Source organism: Triticum urartu, chromosome 5A (genome assembly GCF_056163025.1).
Source record: "Triticum urartu cultivar PI428250 chromosome 5A, HENAU_Tu73, whole genome shotgun sequence".
In the NCBI taxonomy this organism is placed as follows: domain Eukaryota; kingdom Viridiplantae; phylum Streptophyta; class Magnoliopsida; order Poales; family Poaceae; genus Triticum; species Triticum urartu.
Window position 1 is genome coordinate 319962236 of NC_141877.1, and position 22916 is coordinate 319985151.

The following is a 22916-nucleotide window of genomic DNA, read 5'->3' on the forward strand; positions in this document are numbered from 1 at the left end:
GAAACTACGAGATATTAAGGCCTCCTTTTAATAGCGAACCGGAACAAAGTATTAACACATAGTGAATACATGAACTCCTCAAACTATGGTCATCACCTAAAAGTATCCCGACTTCTATCACTCCGGGGTTTACGGATAATAACACGTAATAGGTGACCATAACTTGCGAGATCAGATCTAGAACATAGATATGGTGATAACACAAATGGTTCATATCTGAAATCATGGCACCCGGGCCCAAAGTGACAAGCATTAAGCATGGCAAAGTCATAACAATATCAATCTCAGAACATAATGGATACTAGGGATCAATCCCTAACAAAACTAACTCGATTACATGATGAATCTCACCCAACTCCTCACCGACCAGCGAGCCTACGAAGGAATTACTCACTCCCAGTGGGGAGCATCATGGAATTGGCGAGGGAGAAGGGTTGGTGATGACGAAGATCAAAGATCCCCCTCTCCGGAGCCCCAAACGGACTCCAGATCTGGCCTCCCGATGAAGAACAGGAGGCGGCGGCTCCGTCTCATGAAACACGATAATTCTTTCTTTCCGATTTTTTCTCAAAAAATAGGATTTTATAGGGTTGGAATCAGGGTCTGTGGGGCCACCAGGTGGGCACAACCCACCTGGGCGCGCTAGGAGGGGGGGGCGCCCTGGTGGGTTGTGCTCACCCAGGGTCCCCCCTCCGGTGGTTCTTGGCTCCAGTACATTTCTTGGTTCTCTTCGTACAAGTCTGGTGAGTTTGGTTTAGCCTATATGGGCGATGACACAGGTCATCGTGTTGCTGGAGTAGGTGACATTCAAATCAACATGTTTGACGGAGTTGAGCGGATGCTTGGGGGAGTCAGGCATGTGCCAGGGCCAAGGAGAAATCTAATTTCGCTTGGTGTTCTTCATGATAGTGGTATGGAATTCTGCTGTGATCGGGATAAGGAAACCATGAAAATTATGAAGGATGGGGTGACTGCGATGATAGGAGAAAGAACGGCTTCACATCTTTACAAGTTGCAAGGGAACTCTATTGCAGGTGGAGCCATGGTGAGTGAAGCTGCAGGAGTAGCAATGGAGTCCCACGGTGGCGGCGGGTCTAACCCGTCGGGTAGCTCTCAGTGAGCTACAAAGAAGACAACCCAAGTCCGGAGTACATTGAGGTTCGAGTATGGATGACTTCTAGGTGGTGGAGAATATTCGTCAATGTGGAGTTTGTTATATTTGTGTCGAATATTATGTACGTAAAGGGTTACGTGGACTTGGAGTTGTAATTGGTGCGGTTAGGTACGAGTCGTGTAGGAGTCGGATACGTTGTATCCTAGGCCTCTTATGTACGGAAGAACACCACACGTTGTAACCCATGACGATTTGATAGCAACAGGTACGCGGGGGAGCCGACGGCTTTTGTGCCGACGCCCGAGCGGCCGGTGTTGCGGTATCTTGGGAAGGAGCGCCCCTAGCCATGCCCTGTGGATGTAGCCATATCGATGAACCTCGTTAACAAATATCGTGTCTCTGTGTTGTCTTTGATCTTGCATTAGCGTTTTATTCTAACAATCTACTTGAGAGTCCGTCCTCAATACCATAAAAGTGTCACGTGTCTTTTCTAACACAGTACAATCATAGATGCTCATCATACACGCACATACACTCATTTATAAATGCACGCATGCACATCTTATCTATATGAGCACCTCTAGTTATTGAACCGACATAACATCTTAAGATTGACGAAGTCATTATAGACACATAATAGTCCATGAAAAATACTGATCTCGGTGCCGCAGACGAGTACGTCGAAGCTGCCAAATTCTGCAATTCCGTCCATGCATGCTCCTTAATTGACTAGCATGTTGACTACCATTAAGCTCAGTATCTACTACAACGTGCCAGGTTGAATTTCCCCATGCGGTGTTAGCTTCAGTCACAAATTAACAATCCATGCATAGAGGTAGCCAGGTAGGACAACAAAGATGCATGTATCTGGCAATTTTGTGCGCTAACCATAGACACACCCCTTCTAGCTCTATGTCAACATGATGGGTCTCTGGTCCAATTTTCCAGCTCTTTCTTTATTCTTTCCATCAGAAGAAAATATTCGTACGTAGCTAGCCACAAACCCTCGCCCTGGTCAAAAGTCTCACTCCACCCCCTCGTGCTCACCCAGTCTCACTAACGCGTTGCCAACATGCCATGCACTCACACTGTGAAACGGACTCCTCACTTGTTCTTTACAGTTTAAACTCAAAGGTACACATCAAATACACAGAAGGTACAAATCGACCGATATATTCCGCTGGTGTTTCTCTCCCATATATAGCTATCAAGAGCTTGCAAGCAGCCTGACACCCGCACTACCCTAGAAAACGCAACGGCAAAACATATGGATCACAGCAAGAACTGCGACCATGGCCTGGCAGAGATCGAAGCGCTGCTGCGTCGGGAGCAGGAGCTCGTGACGCAGCTCCGAGCGCTCATCCTTCCACAACTCCACAACGTGGATAGCGGGTCGGCCGAGCTCGCCGCCCAGCTCTTCGACGACGTGATCGGCTGCAGCACCAGCGTCGTATCTAAGCTCTTCACTGCTGGAAGTGGAGCGACCATCGAGCTCATCGACGACAAGTCCTTAGTGAGGAAGAAAAGCCCTAGTACTGCTGCTGCTGCTGCTATCGATGACAAGATGGACGAACAGGCGAAGCCTAGCTGCATCGTTGGTCGAAAGAGAAGGTGCGTGTATATGTGATATGCATGGATATTCATCGTTTCCAGTTAATCTCATGGCTCGTGCATGCACACAATAGTAGGTCGTCGATCAGGCTAATCGATTCTAAATTCAATTGGGACATGTTATATATCTTCAATTCGCATGATCAAGATCACTTCTAAACAAATACCTCATATCTTGTAGGAGGAACGACGGCAAGCGATCAAGATCACTCGTGACCAATGTTCCGCATTATGATGGTCACCAGTGGAGAAAATATGGGCAGAAGAACATCAACGGAAGGCAACATGCTAGGTAACTAATTACACTAAACAAAACACACATACTCTCTTCGTCCACGAATAAGTGTACATCTAGCTTTTGTTTTAAGTCAAAATTTTAAAATTTTGACCAACTTTATAGAAAAGAATAATAGCATGTATGACATCTAATTGATACATTATGAAAGTACATTTCAAAACCAATCTAGCGATACTAATTTGGTGCCTTAAATGCTGCTACTTTTTTCTATAAAATTGGTCAAAGTTTTAAAATTTTGACTTAGGAGAAAACCTAGATGTACACTTATTCGTGGACGGAGAGAGTACATCTTTCGTTAGCAGAAGAGTATAGCTGGTTATGGACAACCAATCATGCGCTAGGTTAAAGTTTTAAAACTTTAACTTAGGAGAAAACCTAGATGTACACTTATTCGTGGACGGAGGGAGTACATCTTTCGTTAGCAGAAGAGTATAGCTGGTTATGGACAACCAATCATGCGCTAAGATTAAACTTGTGATTAAACAGGAGCTACTACAGATGCACCTACACAGAACGGAACTGCTCAGCAACTAAGACAGTTCAGCAACAAGATCGAGATGGCGGCGGTTCTATTTATTCCGCAGACGCTGGTGAGGATCAGGGTGCAAAGTACACTGTCGTGTACTACGGTGATCACACATGCAAGGCCGGCGACAACATCAGTAACAACATTATCGATCATCTGCCCAATCTTGTAGATATAGATCTTCGGAGGGGTGAAACAGAGCGAGTAACGGCAGAAATTTCAGAGTTCGACATGGAATTAGATGTGCCGGCTCTGCTAGAGGTGTTCAACAATTCTCAGCTGAATTGGGAGGTCGTATGCTAGCCAGTTAGTAGACATATTTGTTTAACTTAAGCATGTTTGGGTGAGTGCTCAAATTTGATGGTAAATTATTTCAATGGTTCTTGATGAATGATTCTTTAGAAACACAGTACCGACACATACGTTTACAACACGCATGCATACACAACCCTATGAATGCACACATAAAAGCTGTATTCATGAGCATCTCCGAGAGACCGAGCCGACATCTCTTGAGATTGACGAAGTAGTCACAATCACCTTATAGTCGACGGGCATGTCATATGGGTAAAAAAAATATTACCACAAAGCCTGAAATAAATACAGTTAATAATGCGAGCATCCCAAAAGTTTGGGGAATGATCAAAACATGGCTAGGCCAATGTCGTTACACGGTTAGAGTTTGGGGAATGACCAAAACATGGCTAGGTTTACACGATGTCCATCCTACGGATTGGAGAGGCATGGTTTCCGTCAAGGAGTGGTGGCGCAACATAGCTTCCGGGAGGTCACAATCTCGAAGGGCACTTCTTTCCCTTATGCTTCTTATCTCTTGGGAAATTTGAAAAGAGCGAAATGCACGTGTGTTCCGCAGCACGGCAATTCCGGTCGGGGTGCTTGTGACTCGCGTCAAAGCGGAAGCTTCGCTGTGGTGCCTTGCCGGGGCGAAATATTTGTGCAATATAATGCCGCGAGAGTGATGCTTGTAATCTGGTCTTTTGGCCAAGACTCTTAAACCTTCTTCTTATTCAATGAAAATGGCAAGCCTTTTGCCTTGTTTCAAAAAATAATAATGCGAGCATCCCTGCCATGTCTAGGACGTTGGTTTCACCACAGGAAAGCTAACCATCTAAGTTATGCCAAGTTCTTGATGAATATTGATTGCGAATTTGCAATGCTAGCAAATATCTTACTCAACATGCCTATAATCAAAGGTTCAATAAAAAGGGAACCTATGGTTTGATAAACTCCTTTATTAAACTAAACCTGCTTCCAATTAAATTGGCATTTATTTTATTTGAAGTTTTTCCATGGTCTCTAGATATTCATTTGTCGACTTCGCCGATTCGTGTCTTCTACATATTGACCAGATTCAACTCTCTATTTGGAACATTGGGGTTTTCCTAGTTCCCATGGGAATTGTCGCAATAAAAGAAGTACTAATAGATCGAGTTATGCCTTTTGTCTATGGTATATTTCCTAAATAAATTGGTTCAAAAAAATTCCTAAATAAATTGGGTCCAGATAATAGATCTAGAACAATACGTTTTTAACTTTAAAATGCAAGCATGCTCAGTCACTTGAAAATGCAAGATGCTCTCTCCTTCTCCAAGTCCATGGGAAAGACAGGGAATGTTTGGACGAACTGAAGAAGAATGAATAATACTCAAATGGGAAAGAAGGGATTGTACTATACCATACCACTGTACCTTCTGTCTCGACCGCCCATTTTTACATCAAAGTTCATGCAAGCAAACTTCTCTTATTTGTTTCTCCCAACAAAAGAAACATTTGCACTCGAAACTTTGCAGATAAATATCACACAAGTACTACGATGTGCATAAATGTGTTCAGATTTTTTGGCACAACATAAATTTTTAAAGATGATACAACTCATCCGAAATTTGAAATTTGACAAAAAAAATCATCAAAACAATTGGAAACATTTTATACAAATAGTGGCACTTGTGTATACTTGATCTTCAAAGCTTTAAGGTCAAATGTTCTCTTGTTTGGAATAACAAAAAAGATAGATTTCTATATAAGGACAACACAAATCTTGACGCAAACTGAATGGTCTAGATAGAGGGTACAATAGTATTGTATTACTCAAATATACAATGGTTGGGGATGCACTTTTCAAAACTACTCCACCAACCAAGATAAATTTTTTTGTATCCACGTTTCAAAGGATATGTGTAGATTGAGATTAGGTGAAGCTATATTCTCAGCACAAAATTTATAATGTTTTCAAAGGTTGTGTGCATACTAATTGTTGCAGAGAGTGAGAGAAATGAAATTCTTTTTTTATGAATAAAAGACTTCTTCTTCGCATGTTATATATACATTTTCGTAGTCATAGACCTTGTACCTAGTCGACTTTGCATCAGCCTGCTTACAGGGAGTTGTTTACATGATATGTACATAGTTGGATCATAGAACCATGGATGTATTTACCCCGCATAGACGGCTGTTTAGTCTACACATGGTTTACTCCAGCATCCTAGGTGGCCTTACTCTTTTGTGAAATCATGGCACACATATTTTTTTCTTGTTTTTGGATGTCTAGCCATGTGTGCATCTTGTTATGCAGAGTTTGGATTTGAACTCTGTCTGTTAGTATTTATTATTATTATCCAAAATAGTAAGGCAAGGTCATACTATAATCTTACTGCAAAGTAGGTAAATATTTGCACAAATGAGAAAGAGGAAAAAGAACTATATATAGAGTAAAGTTTGCATTGTGAGTTGCAGAGAGAGAGAGAGACTTAAAGATGATGATCTATCCAAGTAATGAAGCGTTAGTACTTTATTGTTGATTATTAATTTGTAACATAGCAAGCCACGCTTTTATCAAAATAATAAAATATACAACTGGTGGATGGACCCACTGTGAAAGAAAAATATGTACAAAAGAAGATTCGAACAGAAGGAAAAGAAACATAGCCAACAAGGTTCCACTGTTTCCTTGTTTGTGTACTTGTTTTCTTTTGAAAATGGCGAGAAATCTCCAGCAACTACATCTCATCATATGCTTATTTGGGGGGTTTCTAAAACTAGAGGATACCCCACACATTGCTCTGGGAATCGGTTGATAAAAGTTTGGATTGATAACATGAGAACAAAAAAAATGAAATTACATATGACTTATTATGATTGATCATGTATAGTTGTAACAATATTTATTTAATATAAGTCGTATAACTGATCAATGGGAAACATGTTTCCATGCATGCTTGAATGTTGTGGTGTGTCTTTTCCCCTGCATGATTGCATGTTGAAGCGTTCCTTATCCTATTCATAGTTGTATAGTGAGGTGGAATGCTTGCATGTTGAGATAAATAACAAAACATACCAAACAAGGTTCCGTAGTTGCCTTGTTTGTGTGTTTTTTCTTCTTCTGAAAAATGCAGGAAACCTTCGGCAACGACATCACACCATATGCTTGATGAGGGTAGGGATGGCAACGGGGCCCCATACACGCCAAACCCATGGGGACTTCATATATTAGGGGGCGGGGATGAGCGAAACACATCCCCATGGGAATATTTACCAAACTAATTTATTCCATTAGGGTAGAACAGGGATGGGGACGATATCCTATTCCCGATACCCAATAGCCATCGGCGACCCGGTTTTTAACTATGACACTGCTGTCAACCTTAAAATATTCACAAACAAACTTGCCAAAACAAAAAGGCCCTTAACGAAACCTTAAACCTATCTCACATCCTCACCTCAGCTGTCACCATGGCCAAGAAGTCAGTACAACCTAGATCGGCATTAGAAGGACAAGGACAACATCATGTATATATGTTGATTATAGGGTGTCATACAATGTATATGAGTATTTGTTTATGGGGATGGGGACCCTAATTGGGCCAGTTCCTAGTGGGGCATGGGTATGGGGAAATTTCATTCCCAGTCATGTAATAGGGGATGGGGATGATGGGGAATAGATGGGATGAGGGTGTTGTAGGTATCCTCATAGGGGATTGTCCTCATTGCCATCCCTAATGATGGATGTGGATGAGATTTTCTAAAACTATATGATACCCCATGTGTTACTGCCTGAATTGGTTCATAAAAATTTAGATTGATGACATGAGAATAAAAATTTAAAACACATACGACTTATTATAATTGATTATATATACTTGGAACAATATTTATTTTACATAAGTAGTATAACTGAATGGGAACATTTTTCATACATGCTTTAATTTTGTGGTGAGTATTTTCTTATTCATGATTGCATGGTGAGGTGAGCCTTATCCTATTCATAGTTTTATGGTGAGTTGGTATACTTGCATGTTGAGATAAATAAATTGGTGGGGATGACTATCTTAAGCTGGCCATAGTGGGAGTAATTTAGTTAGCTACTTCCTCCCGTGCATAGGACATGCGCGTAGTTGTAGGTCGTCCAGTTGACTAACTGAAAATGTGTTATATGTCATCAAAATCATATCATTGGGTACATATGCAAATGTAGTTTATATTTCTTTTTGTTACATATGATACATCATTACTAGGGAAAACCTTATACACAGAGGTATAGCAGTAGCGCTGGTTAGAACAGAGCGCTACTGCTACTTAGTAGTAGCGCGTGTCAATAAAGCGCGCTACAGCTATGGTTGTAGCAGTAGCGCGTCTGCACGTAAAAGCGTTACTACTGTAATTCTTACATTGTTGCCGGTAGGATAGGAATAGTAATAGCGAGGCTGCAAAAAGCACGCTATCACTAAGTTCCTTGTAGTAGCGCGTTTCCTGCATAGAGCGCTACTGCTAAAAAAGGAAAATAAAATGGAAAAAATATAGAAAAATAAATGAAAATGAAAGAAGTAGAAAAAGGAGAAATGAAATAAAATAAAATATAAATATAAACAAAAGAAAAATAAAAATAAAAGAGAAAGGCATAGCAGTAGCGCTTGTTGCCACAAAGCATTGTAGTTACTGTAGGAGTAGCGCGTTTTATAGGCCCGCGCTATAGCTACATTTCTTAGATAAAAAGAAAATAAAAAGGAAAATAAATAACTACTTCCTATAGCAGTAACGCATTTTCGTGGAAAGCGCTATAGCTAACTTAGCTATAGCGCTTTTGCCCACCAGCGCTACTGCTATTTTGACTTAACTTCGCGCGGGCTCAAAATTTTGCTAACTCCTTTCCCCCAATCCCCATCGATCTCCTCCATCACCGCCTCTTCCTCGCCGCCCCTGCTCCCTTGCCGCCGTCGTTCCCTCGCCGGCCCTACTCCACCGGAGCCGTGCGCCCTCGACGCCCCTACCTCCATCGCTGCCACTACTTCCCTCGTCCGCTCCTCGCCTCCCTGCCTCCCTCGTCGCCACTGCCTCCGTCGCCGCCAGCGGAGCCGCGCGCCCTTGCCGCCCCTGCCTCCGTCGCCGAGCACCTCCCCGCCACCGTATCTCCACTCTCTGTAAGCCCCCACCCCTCCTCTCCCTCTGCATGTTCTTCCTACCATGTTTTTTAGTAGTAGTAGTAGTAGATGTTAATTAGTAGTAAGGTTCATAGATAATGTTTCTTAGTAGTAATAGATGTTAATTAGTAGTGGTGGTGGTACTAGTTAACTAGGGTAGTAGGGTTAATAGTAGAAGTTTTTTAGTTAGGGTAATAATAGATGTTAAGTAGTAGATAATGTAGATTTAGTTCAGTAGGGTTTAGTTTTTGAATTGAGTTTGTTTAACTAGATGTTAATTAGGGCAATAGGGTTTAGTTTAGAGTAAAATTTAGTTCAGTAGTTAACTAAATATAATTTTTAGAAAAAAATTGTATATGCTTAACTAGGGCGGTAGGGTTAGGGTTGTAGGGCTTAATTACAAATGTTAGGAAAGTAAGGTTTAACTAGATGTTAACTAGGGTATAGTAGGATTTAGTTTAGAGAAAAAATAATATAAAAATATAAATTTCTATTAGTGCCGCAAGTCTAGTAGATTCTTATTTTTTAGTGAATTTTTATTAGGACAAAAATTTAGGACATAATTTGAGCTCTAGGGTTCATAATTTTTATTAGGACAGAAATTGAGTTCCAGGGTTCATAATATTTACTAGGAGATAATTTTTATTAGGACAAAAATATGTAAAGGTTCTAGGTTTCTAGGGTTCATCCATCTATATTTGGTTTTTGAATTGAGTTTGAGAGAGCATGAGATTTGTGTAGATTTTCTTGAAGTGTCAAACACTAGGAGATGCAAATTTGAAGTGGCCACGTTATATGCAAATTCCTCAATAGTGTATGCTCATGTTTATCTACTGTTGTAGTTGCTCATGTACATGTTCTTAATTGGTCCTATTATATGCAACATTGAAGTGGTTCGATTGTGCCCAAGTGGCCCTTTGTTGTAATGATTCCGAGTGGCCTATGTTTTACCGGAATGTTGATTCATTTCCATTCTGGCAAATTTCAGGCTCTATTTGTCCAGTTTGTAGCAAAGGTCCTGCCAAAATTTTCCATGAATTTCGCCATGACTTGTGCTACAAACTAGGACATATCGAGTGCTCGGGATTTACCACAACAGGAATGAATCAACATTCCTACGAAACATTTGCCTTTTTGTGTCATTATTCATTTTATTAGGTCTAGAATTAATTGACTAGATTTAATCATAGGAAACATGGCTAGCAACGATGAAGGACAGGGTTCTGGTGATTGCAATGTCTACGCGGCGACAGACGCCTATTTGAACCTTCTCGATGAGCAACGGTTGTTGCAGGGACCACCTGTCACATCCGAGACTGAGACTGACATCGAGACCGGCGCTGAGACTGACACCGGCGCCGAGACCGACACCGAGACTCGTGAAGCCGGTATAGAACCGAAACCAAAGAGGCAACGACGCCCAAACCAGCTCATCACTACTAGAGTGGTGGTCACGGAGGTGGACGACGGCAATTTTAAGTCAAAAGAGCCTGCGGAAGCACGCTCGTGCTACGACAATCAAATAGGCTGTATCCTACGGGCAACCGCCACCATCAACTATGTGAAACTAAGGAAGATACCAGATATGAAGAAGTCCCTCCTAACGAAGCTGCACCAGGTGTTCTTATTCCCGGGCCGGGATGAAAGCAAATATAAAAATCCAGATAAAGACTCGACAATGAAGAAGATAAACAGACCCGGGAGTGGCAAGTTTAGCGGCGCGTTCTCCGTCTGGAAAGTAAGGGTGAAAGCAAGGATCATTGACAAAAAAAGAACCCTACTCCGAGATTGTAAAGGATAATCCGATAATTACGAAAGAGCAGTTTGAAATATTCAAGGTGGCTTGCGTTGCTGAAGCTGCCAAAAAAAGTCGGAGTATATGAAGGGGTTCAAGAGAGGAACATGGGGTGCCACCACCTCGGAAGCCGTGGTTACGCGGGGAAGAGGTCCATATGGGCCAAGGAGGACGCGGAACGCGAAAGTCTGGGCATCCCAAACCCCTTGGCGGAGTTCACTGCCCCACAGGAGCGTGACGTTCTCAGAGCCCGGTACCATTGGGACCCAGTCAAGAAGGTTTTCGAGACGAACGCGGTCACGAGGAGTTCATGAGACTGCTGGTAATTTTAAATTTACCCCCTAATTTTAGTTTCTGATCAATTCGACTGCACGTTTAGTCATATTTATAAACGATCCTTGTTCCTTTTACGGAGAGAGCAGCATAGGATCGCGGCCGAAAGGCGTTGGCGAGGCCCAAGTGGGACACCCCATTCAACCGGGCCTTGAACATATTGAAAGAACTCCCGCTGGACACTCGGCCTTCGTATGGGCACGTGCACGACGTCGGAGACGACACCACGTGGAAGAAGTACTACCGTGAGATCAGGAGGAGAGAAAGGAAAGACGAAGGTTAACTGAAGAAAACATCGATAAGAAGGTTGCGATTGCGGTTGATAAGAAATCAACTGAGACAGTCAAAGCAGTGGTAGCTGCCGCAAAAGAGGAAATGACAGCTTCGTATGGTGTGTTGCTTCCGGCTATCGTCAATTGGAGCAGGGATACGAACCAACGCCTCAAGAAGTACTACATTATGTATGATGAGACATGCCATGTAACTTGTATAGCTATATCGCGTGATTATGATGTGACGACATGATTTGTGTTAGATGATATGATGAGACTATTATGTGTATGATATGATGAGCATATTGCATGTTTATGATATGAATAGAATACTGTATGAAACTTGTACAGAAACATCGCAAATACGTAGCAAAAAAAGATAGGAGAAAATATAGTAGTAGCACTCTTTAGCGTTGGACAGGAAAACGCTACTACTAAAGCACTTAGCAGTATAGCTGGTATAAAAAACGCTACTGCTAAGTAGGTATAGCAGTAGCGCATATCAAAACGCGCTACTGCTAAATGTTAGCTGTAGCGCCTTATCAGTAGCGTGGGTACCCACGCTACAGATACACTAAATACCTGCGCTACTGCTAGACTTTTCCCTAGTAGTGCATATTTACCTAGTTAAATAGATTACCTAGAACTACGTGCATGTCCTATACATCGGGATGGAGGGAGTAGTAACATAATGCACCTTAAAATAAGTTTGCTTATGTTCATCTCATTAATGAGGAGAGAGATGTTTCTGGTAACATAATATGTTATTATGATTAATGCATTTCATGGAAAAATGAGTCTTCATCCAAACAGATGAAGGCTTTGCATGATACTACACATTCTTCTCAGGCACGTTCTCGTATGGGTCCATGCATCGGCGGCGGAGAAAAAGGATAGGAATTGGATGGAGAGCGGCAAGATGAAAGAGAAGAGTGAGGGATTTTACCGCGAAAACAGTGTGGCCAGCTACAAAGCGTGGCTCCGCCTTAGTTTTGGATGGGTCTAGGGTGTCAAAATTTGACGTGGCTAGTGTCTGGACTTCCTCAAAGCCCACTGTTTTGTTTCGTGTTTGCCAGAAATGACGGTTTAAACTGCTCTGTGAATCAATTGGGTCACCATTGAATGGCTTATGGGCAGCAGACAGCTCTAGAGCGTCTAGACTGTCTTGCCTTTTGTATTCCCCTTCCTTCTAATAAAAGAAAGGCCTATGGCCCTTTGAGATGAATGGCTTGCGGGGTCTGAAGAGTTGCCTCCGAACAGATATAGGCTGTTTGAGGGTCGGCTTGAAAACGTCCCAAGTTAGTTCCCACTATTACCAGCTCTAGGTATTAGGTATATAGGATGTCACGGGTACCCTGGTCCCTGGGTGTTGCTGATCTTATCGGCAGCCTCAACTGTTAGTGCTAAATATGGTTAGTTTAGGCCTAATCATACTGTGTGTTAGGCGCATAATTTAGGACATACACAAATAGCATATTTTCTTGTTGTCTTATTGATTGTAATACTCCCCCGGATCAAGCTCCATGCCACTCCCTTTTCCATCACCACATGCAAGTTCCTTCAGAAAGGTAGGGCCAGAAAAATATATAGTTGACTATTCCCGGCCGGTTGGATTATGTACGCTCAGGCTCAGGTCTGCTACAATTGGTTGTCGTGCATTCTGTCACTGCATGTGCCGCAGGCAGCGTCGACCAGGCACACGAATCTATACATCATACATCTGCTACAAATTAATTAAGTCGTCTGGATCAAATATCATTATCCACGGCCATATACGACAAGGTTGTGGCGGCCAGTAGGCCCCACTTGGAAAGAAATGATAGCTTAGCTAGGGTGGTTAATTAGTTTTTTTTTAAACGGAGAGGGTGGCTAATTTGTGGCGGGAACACGCCATGGTGATGAGGGAAAAACCATAAGGTAAAAGTTTCTGCCACTAATTGTGATGTTTTCTCCAATATGATTTATGAAAATTTGTTTGACAAACTGTAGATAACCGAGTTCCGCTGGTTTTGGTAGTGTGCATCGTACTATCCATATCTAAACAAATCTAAGACAAAAATTTTGGAACGGAGAGAGTACTTTTGTGGTCAATAAACCTTTTATTGCCAGAATTTTTTTCGCTGAAATGGTGTCTTCTTAATTTTCGTTCACAATTATCTATGTTTTTTCAATAATAATTACCTAACATTTGCTAGACTTTATCAGGTGTATTACATGCTTCTTTGCCTGCTCTCTGTTTCATTATTAAACTTGACCACAAGCTTCATAACTGCGATTTCATAAATGGTGACCGTAGCTCCTTTGATGCAAAAATATATATAACTTTGAATTATTAGGTCGTTACGCATTCGTATTTTATGATTGTGCTCGCAGGGCTAGCTGTCCCACCCACTGCACACCAGGTGAAAAAGAACCTAGCAAAAAGATGAATTTCCACACTTGCATACTAGAATATGGGCACAATTATTTAGCCCCTGCTTGGAACACGCGAATTCTTTTGCGAAAGGGGGAGGGGCAGGTATCCCCTGGTGGTATCCACGGTGTTTGCTCATTCATATAGTACTATTTTATACCGACTGCATTGCTAGTCCAGGCGAAGTCAATGTACTTAGGTTTGGTCGTTGTTGTGGTTCATGGAAAATTGTGGCAAAAGAAGGTGGCCACTGAGCTCGGGCTCACAGTTTAATCCGTCGATCGATCAATCGGAAGGAGCAAAGAAGGACCATGTAAACGTGTTAATTACAGTACACTACAGAAATAAGTACACTATGCAATGCGCGCTATTCCAATTAGTCCACACACGCTTGCAGACCGAGCTCATATATGGATGAAAACGACTTACATTTGGCACGACCGATGGCGTCGATGGGACTTTACCATTTTACCCCGATCTGGAGCATGGCCACATATGGTGGTGACGAGGTCGTGGTGACATGAGATTGCCTCTGCCAGCCTGACGCCACTAACGTGCGTGCATGAGTGCGTATAATTAACTCTTGAGCACGATGGATTACTGGCCAGATACTTGCTTAATTTGTTCACAGGGTAACTGGTGAACACAAACGACATTGACCATGCATGCACTCATAGAGATGAAATCAAAACCTAGCTGCCGATGTACTCGATGTGTATGTGTCAGTCGTTTTGTTTAGTTGCCATCTCAATTATCGCATGTGCTCGATGCCGATCCATCCCCTGACCCCTCTTGCCTACGTCGCATGCAGCTGATTTTATAACTTATAAGGCGCAATTTTATGTGCAAGTGGCAGGCCCCATTAGTTTACGCGGTTACATAGGGGTACCATATATACTAAAACCGTGGACGCACAGTTAGCTGCTTAATCTGACTCTGAGATCGAGGCGAGGAAAGTTAGTTGAGAACTTGAGAGAGATGAAGCACATCAAGAAAAGCAGCAGCTCGTCCAGGCTTGTCTGCGGCGACGACCGTTCGGCGGCGGCGTTGAAGGAGATGGCCAGGGAGCAGTCCCTGGTGACGCAGCTGCGCGCTGTCGTGCTGCCGGCGATCCAGCTAGCCGGCGGCGAGCGCGCCGAGGTCGTCGCCCAGATGTTCGAGAGCATACTGGACTGCTCGGCCAAGGCCATAGCCACGCTGAAGCTTCTTCGTCTCGATCATTCTCAAGTTGATGATGCGGTGCTGCCGACGGCGATGGTGGACGACAAGACGAGAGTCAGGAAGATCGTCACTGGTGACGGAGAGAAGGACGGCGACGACAATGCCAAGCCCCTTCGCCGTCAGCGCAAGAGAAGGTGAGGAGCACTGCATATTTGGGTATGTTGAATAATCGAGAAAAAAACAGCTAATGGTTTTTATGCTGTGAGCAGGAGATTAGCCGATGACTCCGTGGCGCTTGAAACGCCTGTTCCTCACTACGATGGCCACCAATGGAGGAAGTATGGTCAGAAGATTATCAACCACACAAAGCATCCAAGGTATACAAGTAGATATACGCATAATTTTTGTTGCGTATACATCAAAGATCACAAATGGAAATGCAAAAAGAATACCTTCGTGGTACAACAACTCACTGGCGTGGTTTTGGTTGAGCAGGAGTTACTACAAATGCACCTACAAGCAAGAACAGGACTGCAGAGCAACGAAGACGGTGCAACAGCAGCAACAAGACGCCGGCGTCGACGATGACCCCGCCATGTACGCCGTCGTCTACTACGGTCAACACACCTGCAAGCCCGGCCAGACCGATGCTGCCGTCGTCGAGACAGCAAGCACCGGTAGGTGCGGTGAAGGCGGGGGAGAGGAGCATGCACGGAGCAACAGCCAGTGCAGCAATATCTCAGTGACTTGCTCTTCGATTGTCGTTGACCACCACCAGACGACGACGGCGGCGTCCCTCGAGAGCAGTTGCAACCTGCTCGACATGGCGGGAGACTTGGCTACTCCAGAGGTGAACCAGTATGATCAGCTGTTTGACGTGGATTCGTTTTCGCCGTTGGATTTGGGGACGGCCTGGGCGACGGATGTGAGCGGGCATGGGCTCCAAAAGTTTGGAGGCTGGTAATAATAAAATTCTGATCACGTCCATGGATGAGTTAAATAGTCGATACGTGAAAACATGTTGTGTAAGCATCTTTATTTTGTAAAAGTACTCTCCCCGTTTACAAACATAAGATATTTTGGACATTTCAATATGGATTATCAAAATTGCTATTCCTACGGATAACTTCTACGAAAACTTTACATAGCGTGCGTGAGAGAGGCAGTAACCGTTATGAGAAAAAACAAGGGAATAACGGCATTGGATTTTTGGCTCTGGAAACATATACTCTCGGATAACAGTAAAAATCAAAAAATAGATGTTTGATCATAATCAGGAAGCACCCGCGTCGCTCTCCAGGGGAGCGGCTCGGGTGACCTAACCCCGCCGCCGCCGCCACCCCCTCATGCTCCCTCCCCCCTCGCCGTCGCCACCCCCTCATGCTCCCTCCCCCCTCGCCGCCGTCGGGCGTCCCCGCTGGGCAAAGCCCGTGCGGCTGCCGGCGGCGGCGGGTCTTTTCTCTCTCGTCTCGCGTGGAGGCCAGCCCTGGACGGCGCGCCGTGCGTCGTGGAGCTTCGCGCCGGCGCGGATCTGGCCCTCCGGCCTCTTCTGCGGCGCGGTGGTGCTGGCTGCTGGGGCGGCGGCCCCAGGGAGCGGCGGCCCCCTCCTCTCTGTCTTCCTCGCGGTGGAGGAGCGGCTGCTGACCGTGTTGGCGGCGGATCGAGGCTTTTCTGCTCGGATCTGGCGGGCGCGCGCCGTCGGCGGGATGCGGCAGTGCTGGCCGTCCTGGGCCGCGTGGGTGGCAGGGCGGCTGCGCGTGGTGGAGGCTCCGGCGGCTCTGGTTGGCGGCGATGGAGTTGCTGATCCCATCCTGCCTGGCCGGAGACGACCCTCTCGGCCGGGCTGGTGTTTGGCGAGGTGCAGTGGTGTGCCCTGGCTAGCGTGGTGCTGGCTGGGGCTGCTAGTCTCCCCAGGCCAGTGGCCTCTGCATGGTGTAGGTGGCGCTGCCGGTGGTGGGTCTGGCGCTACTCTCTCCCGGCGTCGGTCCGTTGGTGGATGGTGGAGGGCCGGTGCCGCGGATCTGGTGCAGGCTCGGTGTGGTGGTGGCCCGTGGCGGTCTGCAACAGCGGCTGGTCGCGCGGGTGCGTACCCGGCGGCTCCAACGCTTGGAGCTCGTCGGGCGACGCGGGTTGGGCAGCAGCCCGGTGTGGTCGCGGCTCTGGCCGTGGATGGCTCCACGTGTTGGGAAACGCAGTAATTTCAAAAAAATTCTTACGCACACGCAGGATTACGGTGATGCATAACAACGATAGGGGAGAGTGTTGTCTACATACCCTTGTAGACCGTTCGCGGAAGCGTTATATCAATGCGGTTGATGTAGTCATACGTCTTCACGATCCGACCGATCCAAGTACCGAAAGCACGGCACCTCCGAGTTCTGCACATGTTCGGCTCGGTGACGTCCTCGCCTTCTCGATCCAGCAAGAGGGGTGAAGTAGTAGATGAGTTCCTGCAGCACGACGGCGTGTTGACGGTGTTGGTGAAGAAAAATCTCCGCAGGGCTTCGCCTAAGCACTACGAAAACTAGGACGGAGGATAAACTAGAGGGGACGGGGTTGCCGGCACACGGCTTGGTTTTTCTCGATGTCTTGGGTGCTAGCCCTACCCCTCTATTTATATGTTGAGCCTTGGGGTCGAAACTTGGAGTAAAAGCCTCCACAAAGTCGGTTTCACCCGAAAGGCAAGAGTCCTTCTCGGACTCCAGGGCCAGACGCCAGGGTTCCCGGCGTCTGGACCCAGACGCCAGGGACACTGGCGTCTGGCCCCTAGACTCCGCAAAACTTCTTTTTGCGCTTTCTAAAAACCTTGTGGGCTTTCCCCTTTGGCCCAAATAAAGTGTTCTCGTACCCAAACATTTCGGGAAACATCCGGAACCCCTTCCGGTGAATTCCGAAACCCTTCCGGTAACCAAACACTATTATCCCATATATCAAACTTTATCTCCGGACCATTCCGGAGTTCCTCGTCATGTCCGTGATCTCATCCCGGACTCCGAACAACATTCGGTCACCAACATACATAACTCATATAGTACTATATCGTCAACGAACGTTAAGCGTGCGGACCCTACGGGTTCGAGAACTATGTAGACATGACCGAGACACCTCTCTGGTCAATAACCAATAGCGAGACCTGGATGCCCATATTGGCTCCTACATATTCTACGAAGATCTTTATCGGCCAGACCGCATAACAACATACGTTGTTCCCTTTGTCATCGGTATGTTACTTGCCCGAGATTCGATCGTCGGTATCGCAATACCTAGTTCAATCTTGTTACCGGCAAGTCTCTTTACTCGTTCCGCAATACACCATCCCGCAACTAACTCATTAGTTGCAATGCTTGCAAGGCTTATAGTGATGTGCATTACCGAGTGGGCCTAGAGATACCTCTTCGACAATCGGAGTGACAAATCCTAATCTCGAAATACGCCAACCCAACAAGTACCTTTGGAGACACCTATAGAGCACCTTTATAATCACCCAGTTACGTTGTGACGTTTGATGGCACACAAAGTGTTCCTCCGGTAAACGGGAGTTGCATAATCTCATAGTCATAGGAACATGTATAAGTCATGAAGAAAGCAATAGCAACAAACTAAACGATCAAGTGCTAAGCTAACGAAATGGGTCAAGTCAATCACATCATTCTCCTAATGATGTGATCCCGTTAATCAAATGACAACTCATATCTATGGTTAGGAAACATAACCATCTTCGATCAATGAGCTAGTCAAGTAGAGGCATACTAGTGACACTCTGTTTGTCTATGTATTCACACATGTATTATGTTTTCGGTTAATACAATTCTAGCATGAATAATAAACATTTATCATGATATAAGGAAATAAATAATAACTTTATTATTGCCTCTAGGGCATATTTCCTTCAGTCTCCCACTTGCACTAGAGTCAATAGTCTAGTTCACATCTCCATGTGATTTAACACCAATAGTTCACATCGTCATGTGACCAACACCCAAAGGGTTTACTAGAGTCAACAATCTAGTTCACATCGCTATGTGATTAACACCCAAAGAGTACTAAGGTATGATCATGTTTTGCTTGTGAGAGAAGTTTAGTCTACGGGTTTGCCACATTCAGATCCGTATGTATTTTGCAAATTTCTATGTCAACAATGCTCTACATGGAGCTACTCTAACTAATTGCTCCTACTTTCAAAATATATCCAGTTTGAGATTTAGAGTCATCTGGATCAGTGTCAAAATTTGCATTGACGTAACCCTTTACGACGAACCTTTTTGTCACCTCCATAATCGAGAAACATATCCTTATTCCACTAAGGATAATTTTGACCATTGTCCAGTGATCTACTCCTAGATCACTATTGTACTCCCTTGCCAAAAACAGTGTAGGGTATACAATAGATCAGGTACACAACATGACATATTTTATAGAACCTATGGCCAAGGCATAGGGAATGACTTTCATTCTCTTTCTATCTTCTGCCGTGGTCGGGCTTTGAGTCTTACTCAGTTTCACACCTTGTAACACATGCAAGAACTCTTTCTTTGACTGTCCTATTTTGAACTACTTCAAAATCTTGTCAAGGTATGTACTCATTGGAAAAACTTATCAAGCGTCTTAATCTATCTCTATAGATCTTGATGCTCAATATGCAAGAAGCTTCACCGAGGTCTTTCTTTGAAAAACTCCTTTCAAACACTCCTTTATGCTTTGCAGAATAATTCTACATTATCTCCGATCAACAATATGTCATTCACATATACTTATCAGAAATGCTGTAGTGCTCTCACTCACTTTCTTGTAAATACAGGCTTCACCGCAAGTCTGTATAAAACTATATGCTTTGATCAACTTATCAAAGCGTATATTCCAACTTCGAGATGCTTGCACCAGTCCATAGATGGATCGCTGGAACTTGCATATTTTGTTAGCACCTTTAGGATTTACAAAACTTTCTTGTTGCATCATATACAACTCTTCTTTAATAAATCCATTAAGAAATTTAGTTTTGTTTATCCATTTGCCAGATTTCATAAAATGTGGCAATTTCTAACATGATTCGGACAGACTTAAGCATAGATACGAGTGAGAAACTCTCATCGTAGTCAACACCTTGAACTTGTCGAAAACCTTTTGCGACAATTCTAGCTTTGTAGATAGTAACACTACTATCAGCGTCCGTCTTCCTCTTGAAGATCCATTTAATCTCAATGGCTCGCCGATCTTTGGGCAAGTCAATCAAAGTCCATACTTTGTTCTTATACATGGATCTCATCTCAGATTTCATGGCCTCAAGCCATTTCGCGGAATCTGGGCTCATCATCGCTTCCTCATAGTTCGTAGGTTCGTCATGGTCAAGTAACATGACCTCCAGAACAGGATGACCGTACCACTCTGGTGCGGATCTCACTCTGGTTTACCTACGAGGTTCGGTAGTAACTTGACGTGAAGTTACATGATCATCATCATTAGCTTCCTCACTAATTGGTGTAGTAGTCACAGAACAGATTTCCGTGATGAACTACTTTCCAATAAGGGAGCAGGTACAGTTACCTCATCAAGTTCTACTTTCCTCCCACTCACTTCTTTTAAGAGAAACTCCTTCTCTAGAAAGGATCCATTCTCAGCAATGGATAACTTGCCTTTGGATCTGTGATAGAAGGTGTACCCAACATTTTCTTTTGGGTATCCTATGAAGACGCACTTCTCCGAGTTGGGTTTGAGCTTATCAGGTTGAAACTTTTTCACATAAGCATTGCAACCTCAAAATTTAATAAACGACAGCTTAGGTTTCTTGCCAAACCATAGTTCATACGGTGTCGTCTCAATGGATTTAGATGGTGCCCTATTTAACGTGAATGTAGCTGTCTCTAATGCATAACCCCAAAAAGATAGTGGTAAATCGGTAAGAGACATCATAGATCGCACCATATCTAATGAAGTACGGTTACTACGTTCGGACACACCATTACATTGTGGTGTTCCAGGTGGCGTGAGTAGTGAAACTATTTCACATTATTTTTAACAGAAGGCCAAACTCGTAACTCAAATATTTTACTTCTGCGATCATATCGTAGAAACTTTTTTTTGTTATGATGATTCTCCACTTCACTCTGAAATTCTTTGAACTTTTCAAATGTTTCAGAGTTGTGTTTCATCAAGTAGATATACTCATATCTGCTCAAATCATCTGTGAAGATCAGAAAATAATGATACCTGTCGCGAGCCTCAATATTCATCGGACCACATACATCAGTATGTATGATTTCCAACAAATCTGTTACTCGCTCCATTGTTCCGGAGAACGGAGTCTTATTCATCTTGCCCATGAGGCATGGTTCGCAAGCATCAACTGATTCATAATCAAGTGATTCCAAAAGCCCATCAACATGGATTCTCTTCATGCGCTCTACACCAATATGACATAAATGGCAGTGCCACAAATAAGTTGCACTATCATTATTAACTTTGCATCTTTTGGCTTCAATATTATGAAAATGTGTATCACCACGATTGAGATCCAACAAACCGCTTTCATTGGGTGTATGACCATAAAAGGTTTTATTCATGTAAACATAACAACAATTATTCTCTAACTTACATGAATAGCCGTATTGCAATAAACATGATCCAATCATATTCATGCTCAACGCAAACACTAAATAACATTTATTTTAGGTTTAACACTAATCCTGAAAGTATAGGGAGTGTGCGATGATGATCATATCAATCTTGGAACCATTTCCAATACACATCGTCACTTCACTCTTAACTAGTCTCTGTTCATTCTGCAACTCCCGTTTTGAGTAACTATTCTTAACAACTGAACTAGTATCAAATACTGAGGGGTTGCTATAAACACTAGTAAAGTACACATCAATAACATGTATATCAAATATACCTATGTTCACTTTGTCATCCTTCTTAATTATCCGCCAATTACTTGGGGTAGTTCCGCTTCCAGTGACCAGTCCCTTTGAAGTAGAAGCACTCAGTTTCAGGCTTAGGTCCAGACTTGGGTTTTTCACTTGAGCAGCATCTTGCTTGCCATTCTTATTGAAGTTCCCCTTTCTTCCCTTTGTCCCTTTACTTGAAACTAGTGGTTTTGTTTACCATCAACACTTGATGCTTTTCTTGATTTCTACCTTCGTCGATTTCAGCATCACAAAGAGCTTGGGAATCGTTTTCGTTATCCCTTGCATATTATAGTTCATCACGAAGTTCTACTAACTTGGTGATGGTGACTACAGAATTTTTTCAATCACTATTTTATCTGGAAGATTAACTCCCACTTGATTCAAGTGATTGTAGTACCCAGACAATCTGAGCACATGCTCACTGCTTGAGCTATTCTCCTCCATCTTTTAGCTATAGAACTAGTTGGATACTTTATATCTCTCAACTCGGGTATTTGCTTGAAATATTAACTTCAACTCCTGGAACATCTCATATGGTCCATGACGTTCAAAACGTTTTTGAAGTCCCAATTCTAAGCTGTTAAACATTGTGCACTAAACTATTAAGTAGTCATCATATTGAGCTAGCCAAACGTTCATAACGTCTGCATCTGCTCCTGCAATAGGTCTGTCACCTAGCGGTGCATCAAGGACATAATTCTTCTGTGCAGCAATGAGGATGATCCTCAGATCACGGATCCAATCCGCATCATTGCTACTAACATCTTTCAACTTAGTTTTCTCTAGGAACATATCAAAAAAAACAGGGGAGCTAAACGCGAGCTATTGATCTACAACATAGATATGCTAATACTACCAGGACTAAGTTCATGATAAATTTAAGTTCAATTAATCATATTACTTAAGAACTCCCACTTAGATAGACATCCCTCTAATCTTCTAAGTGATCACGTGATCCATATCAACTAAACCATGTCCGATCATCATGTGAGATGGAGTAGTTTCAATGGTGAACATCACTATGTTGATCATATCTACTATATGATTCACGCT

General features: G+C 43.5%; 2 protein-coding genes across 2 annotated transcripts; both read left to right on the forward strand.

The window, feature by feature from the left end:
• The first annotated feature begins 2333 nt into the window (after positions 1–2333).
• On the forward strand, positions 2334–3952 carry LOC125507001 (uncharacterized). Its single transcript, XM_048671706.2, has 3 exons — positions 2334–2725; positions 2907–3017; positions 3510–3952. The coding sequence occupies exons 1-3, from the start codon at positions 2382–2384 to the stop codon at positions 3850–3852; spliced, it is 798 nt and encodes a 265-aa protein (XP_048527663.2). The 5' UTR covers positions 2334–2381; the 3' UTR covers positions 3853–3952.
• Positions 3953–14710: 10758 nt separating this feature from the next.
• LOC125555930 (uncharacterized) lies at positions 14711–16050 on the forward strand. The gene is made up of 3 exons (XM_048718736.2): positions 14711–15152; positions 15228–15335; positions 15454–16050. The coding sequence occupies exons 1-3, from the start codon at positions 14776–14778 to the stop codon at positions 15920–15922; spliced, it is 954 nt and encodes a 317-aa protein (XP_048574693.1). The 5' UTR covers positions 14711–14775; the 3' UTR covers positions 15923–16050.
• Positions 16051–22916: the final 6866 nt, after the last annotated feature.

Coding starts and splice junctions, on each gene's coding strand:
- LOC125507001 (XM_048671706.2), top strand. CDS start 2,382: ATGGATCACAGCAAGAACTGCGACCATGGCCTGGCAGAGATCGAAGCG. Junction 2,726..2,906: donor ATCGTTGGTCGAAAGAGAAG/GTGCGTGTATAT, acceptor CATATCTTGTAG/GAGGAACGACGGCAAGCGAT. Junction 3,018..3,509: donor AACGGAAGGCAACATGCTAG/GTAACTAATTAC, acceptor GTGATTAAACAG/GAGCTACTACAGATGCACCT.
- LOC125555930 (XM_048718736.2), top strand. CDS start 14,776: ATGAAGCACATCAAGAAAAGCAGCAGCTCGTCCAGGCTTGTCTGCGGC. Junction 15,153..15,227: donor CGCCGTCAGCGCAAGAGAAG/GTGAGGAGCACT, acceptor TGCTGTGAGCAG/GAGATTAGCCGATGACTCCG. Junction 15,336..15,453: donor AACCACACAAAGCATCCAAG/GTATACAAGTAG, acceptor TTGGTTGAGCAG/GAGTTACTACAAATGCACCT.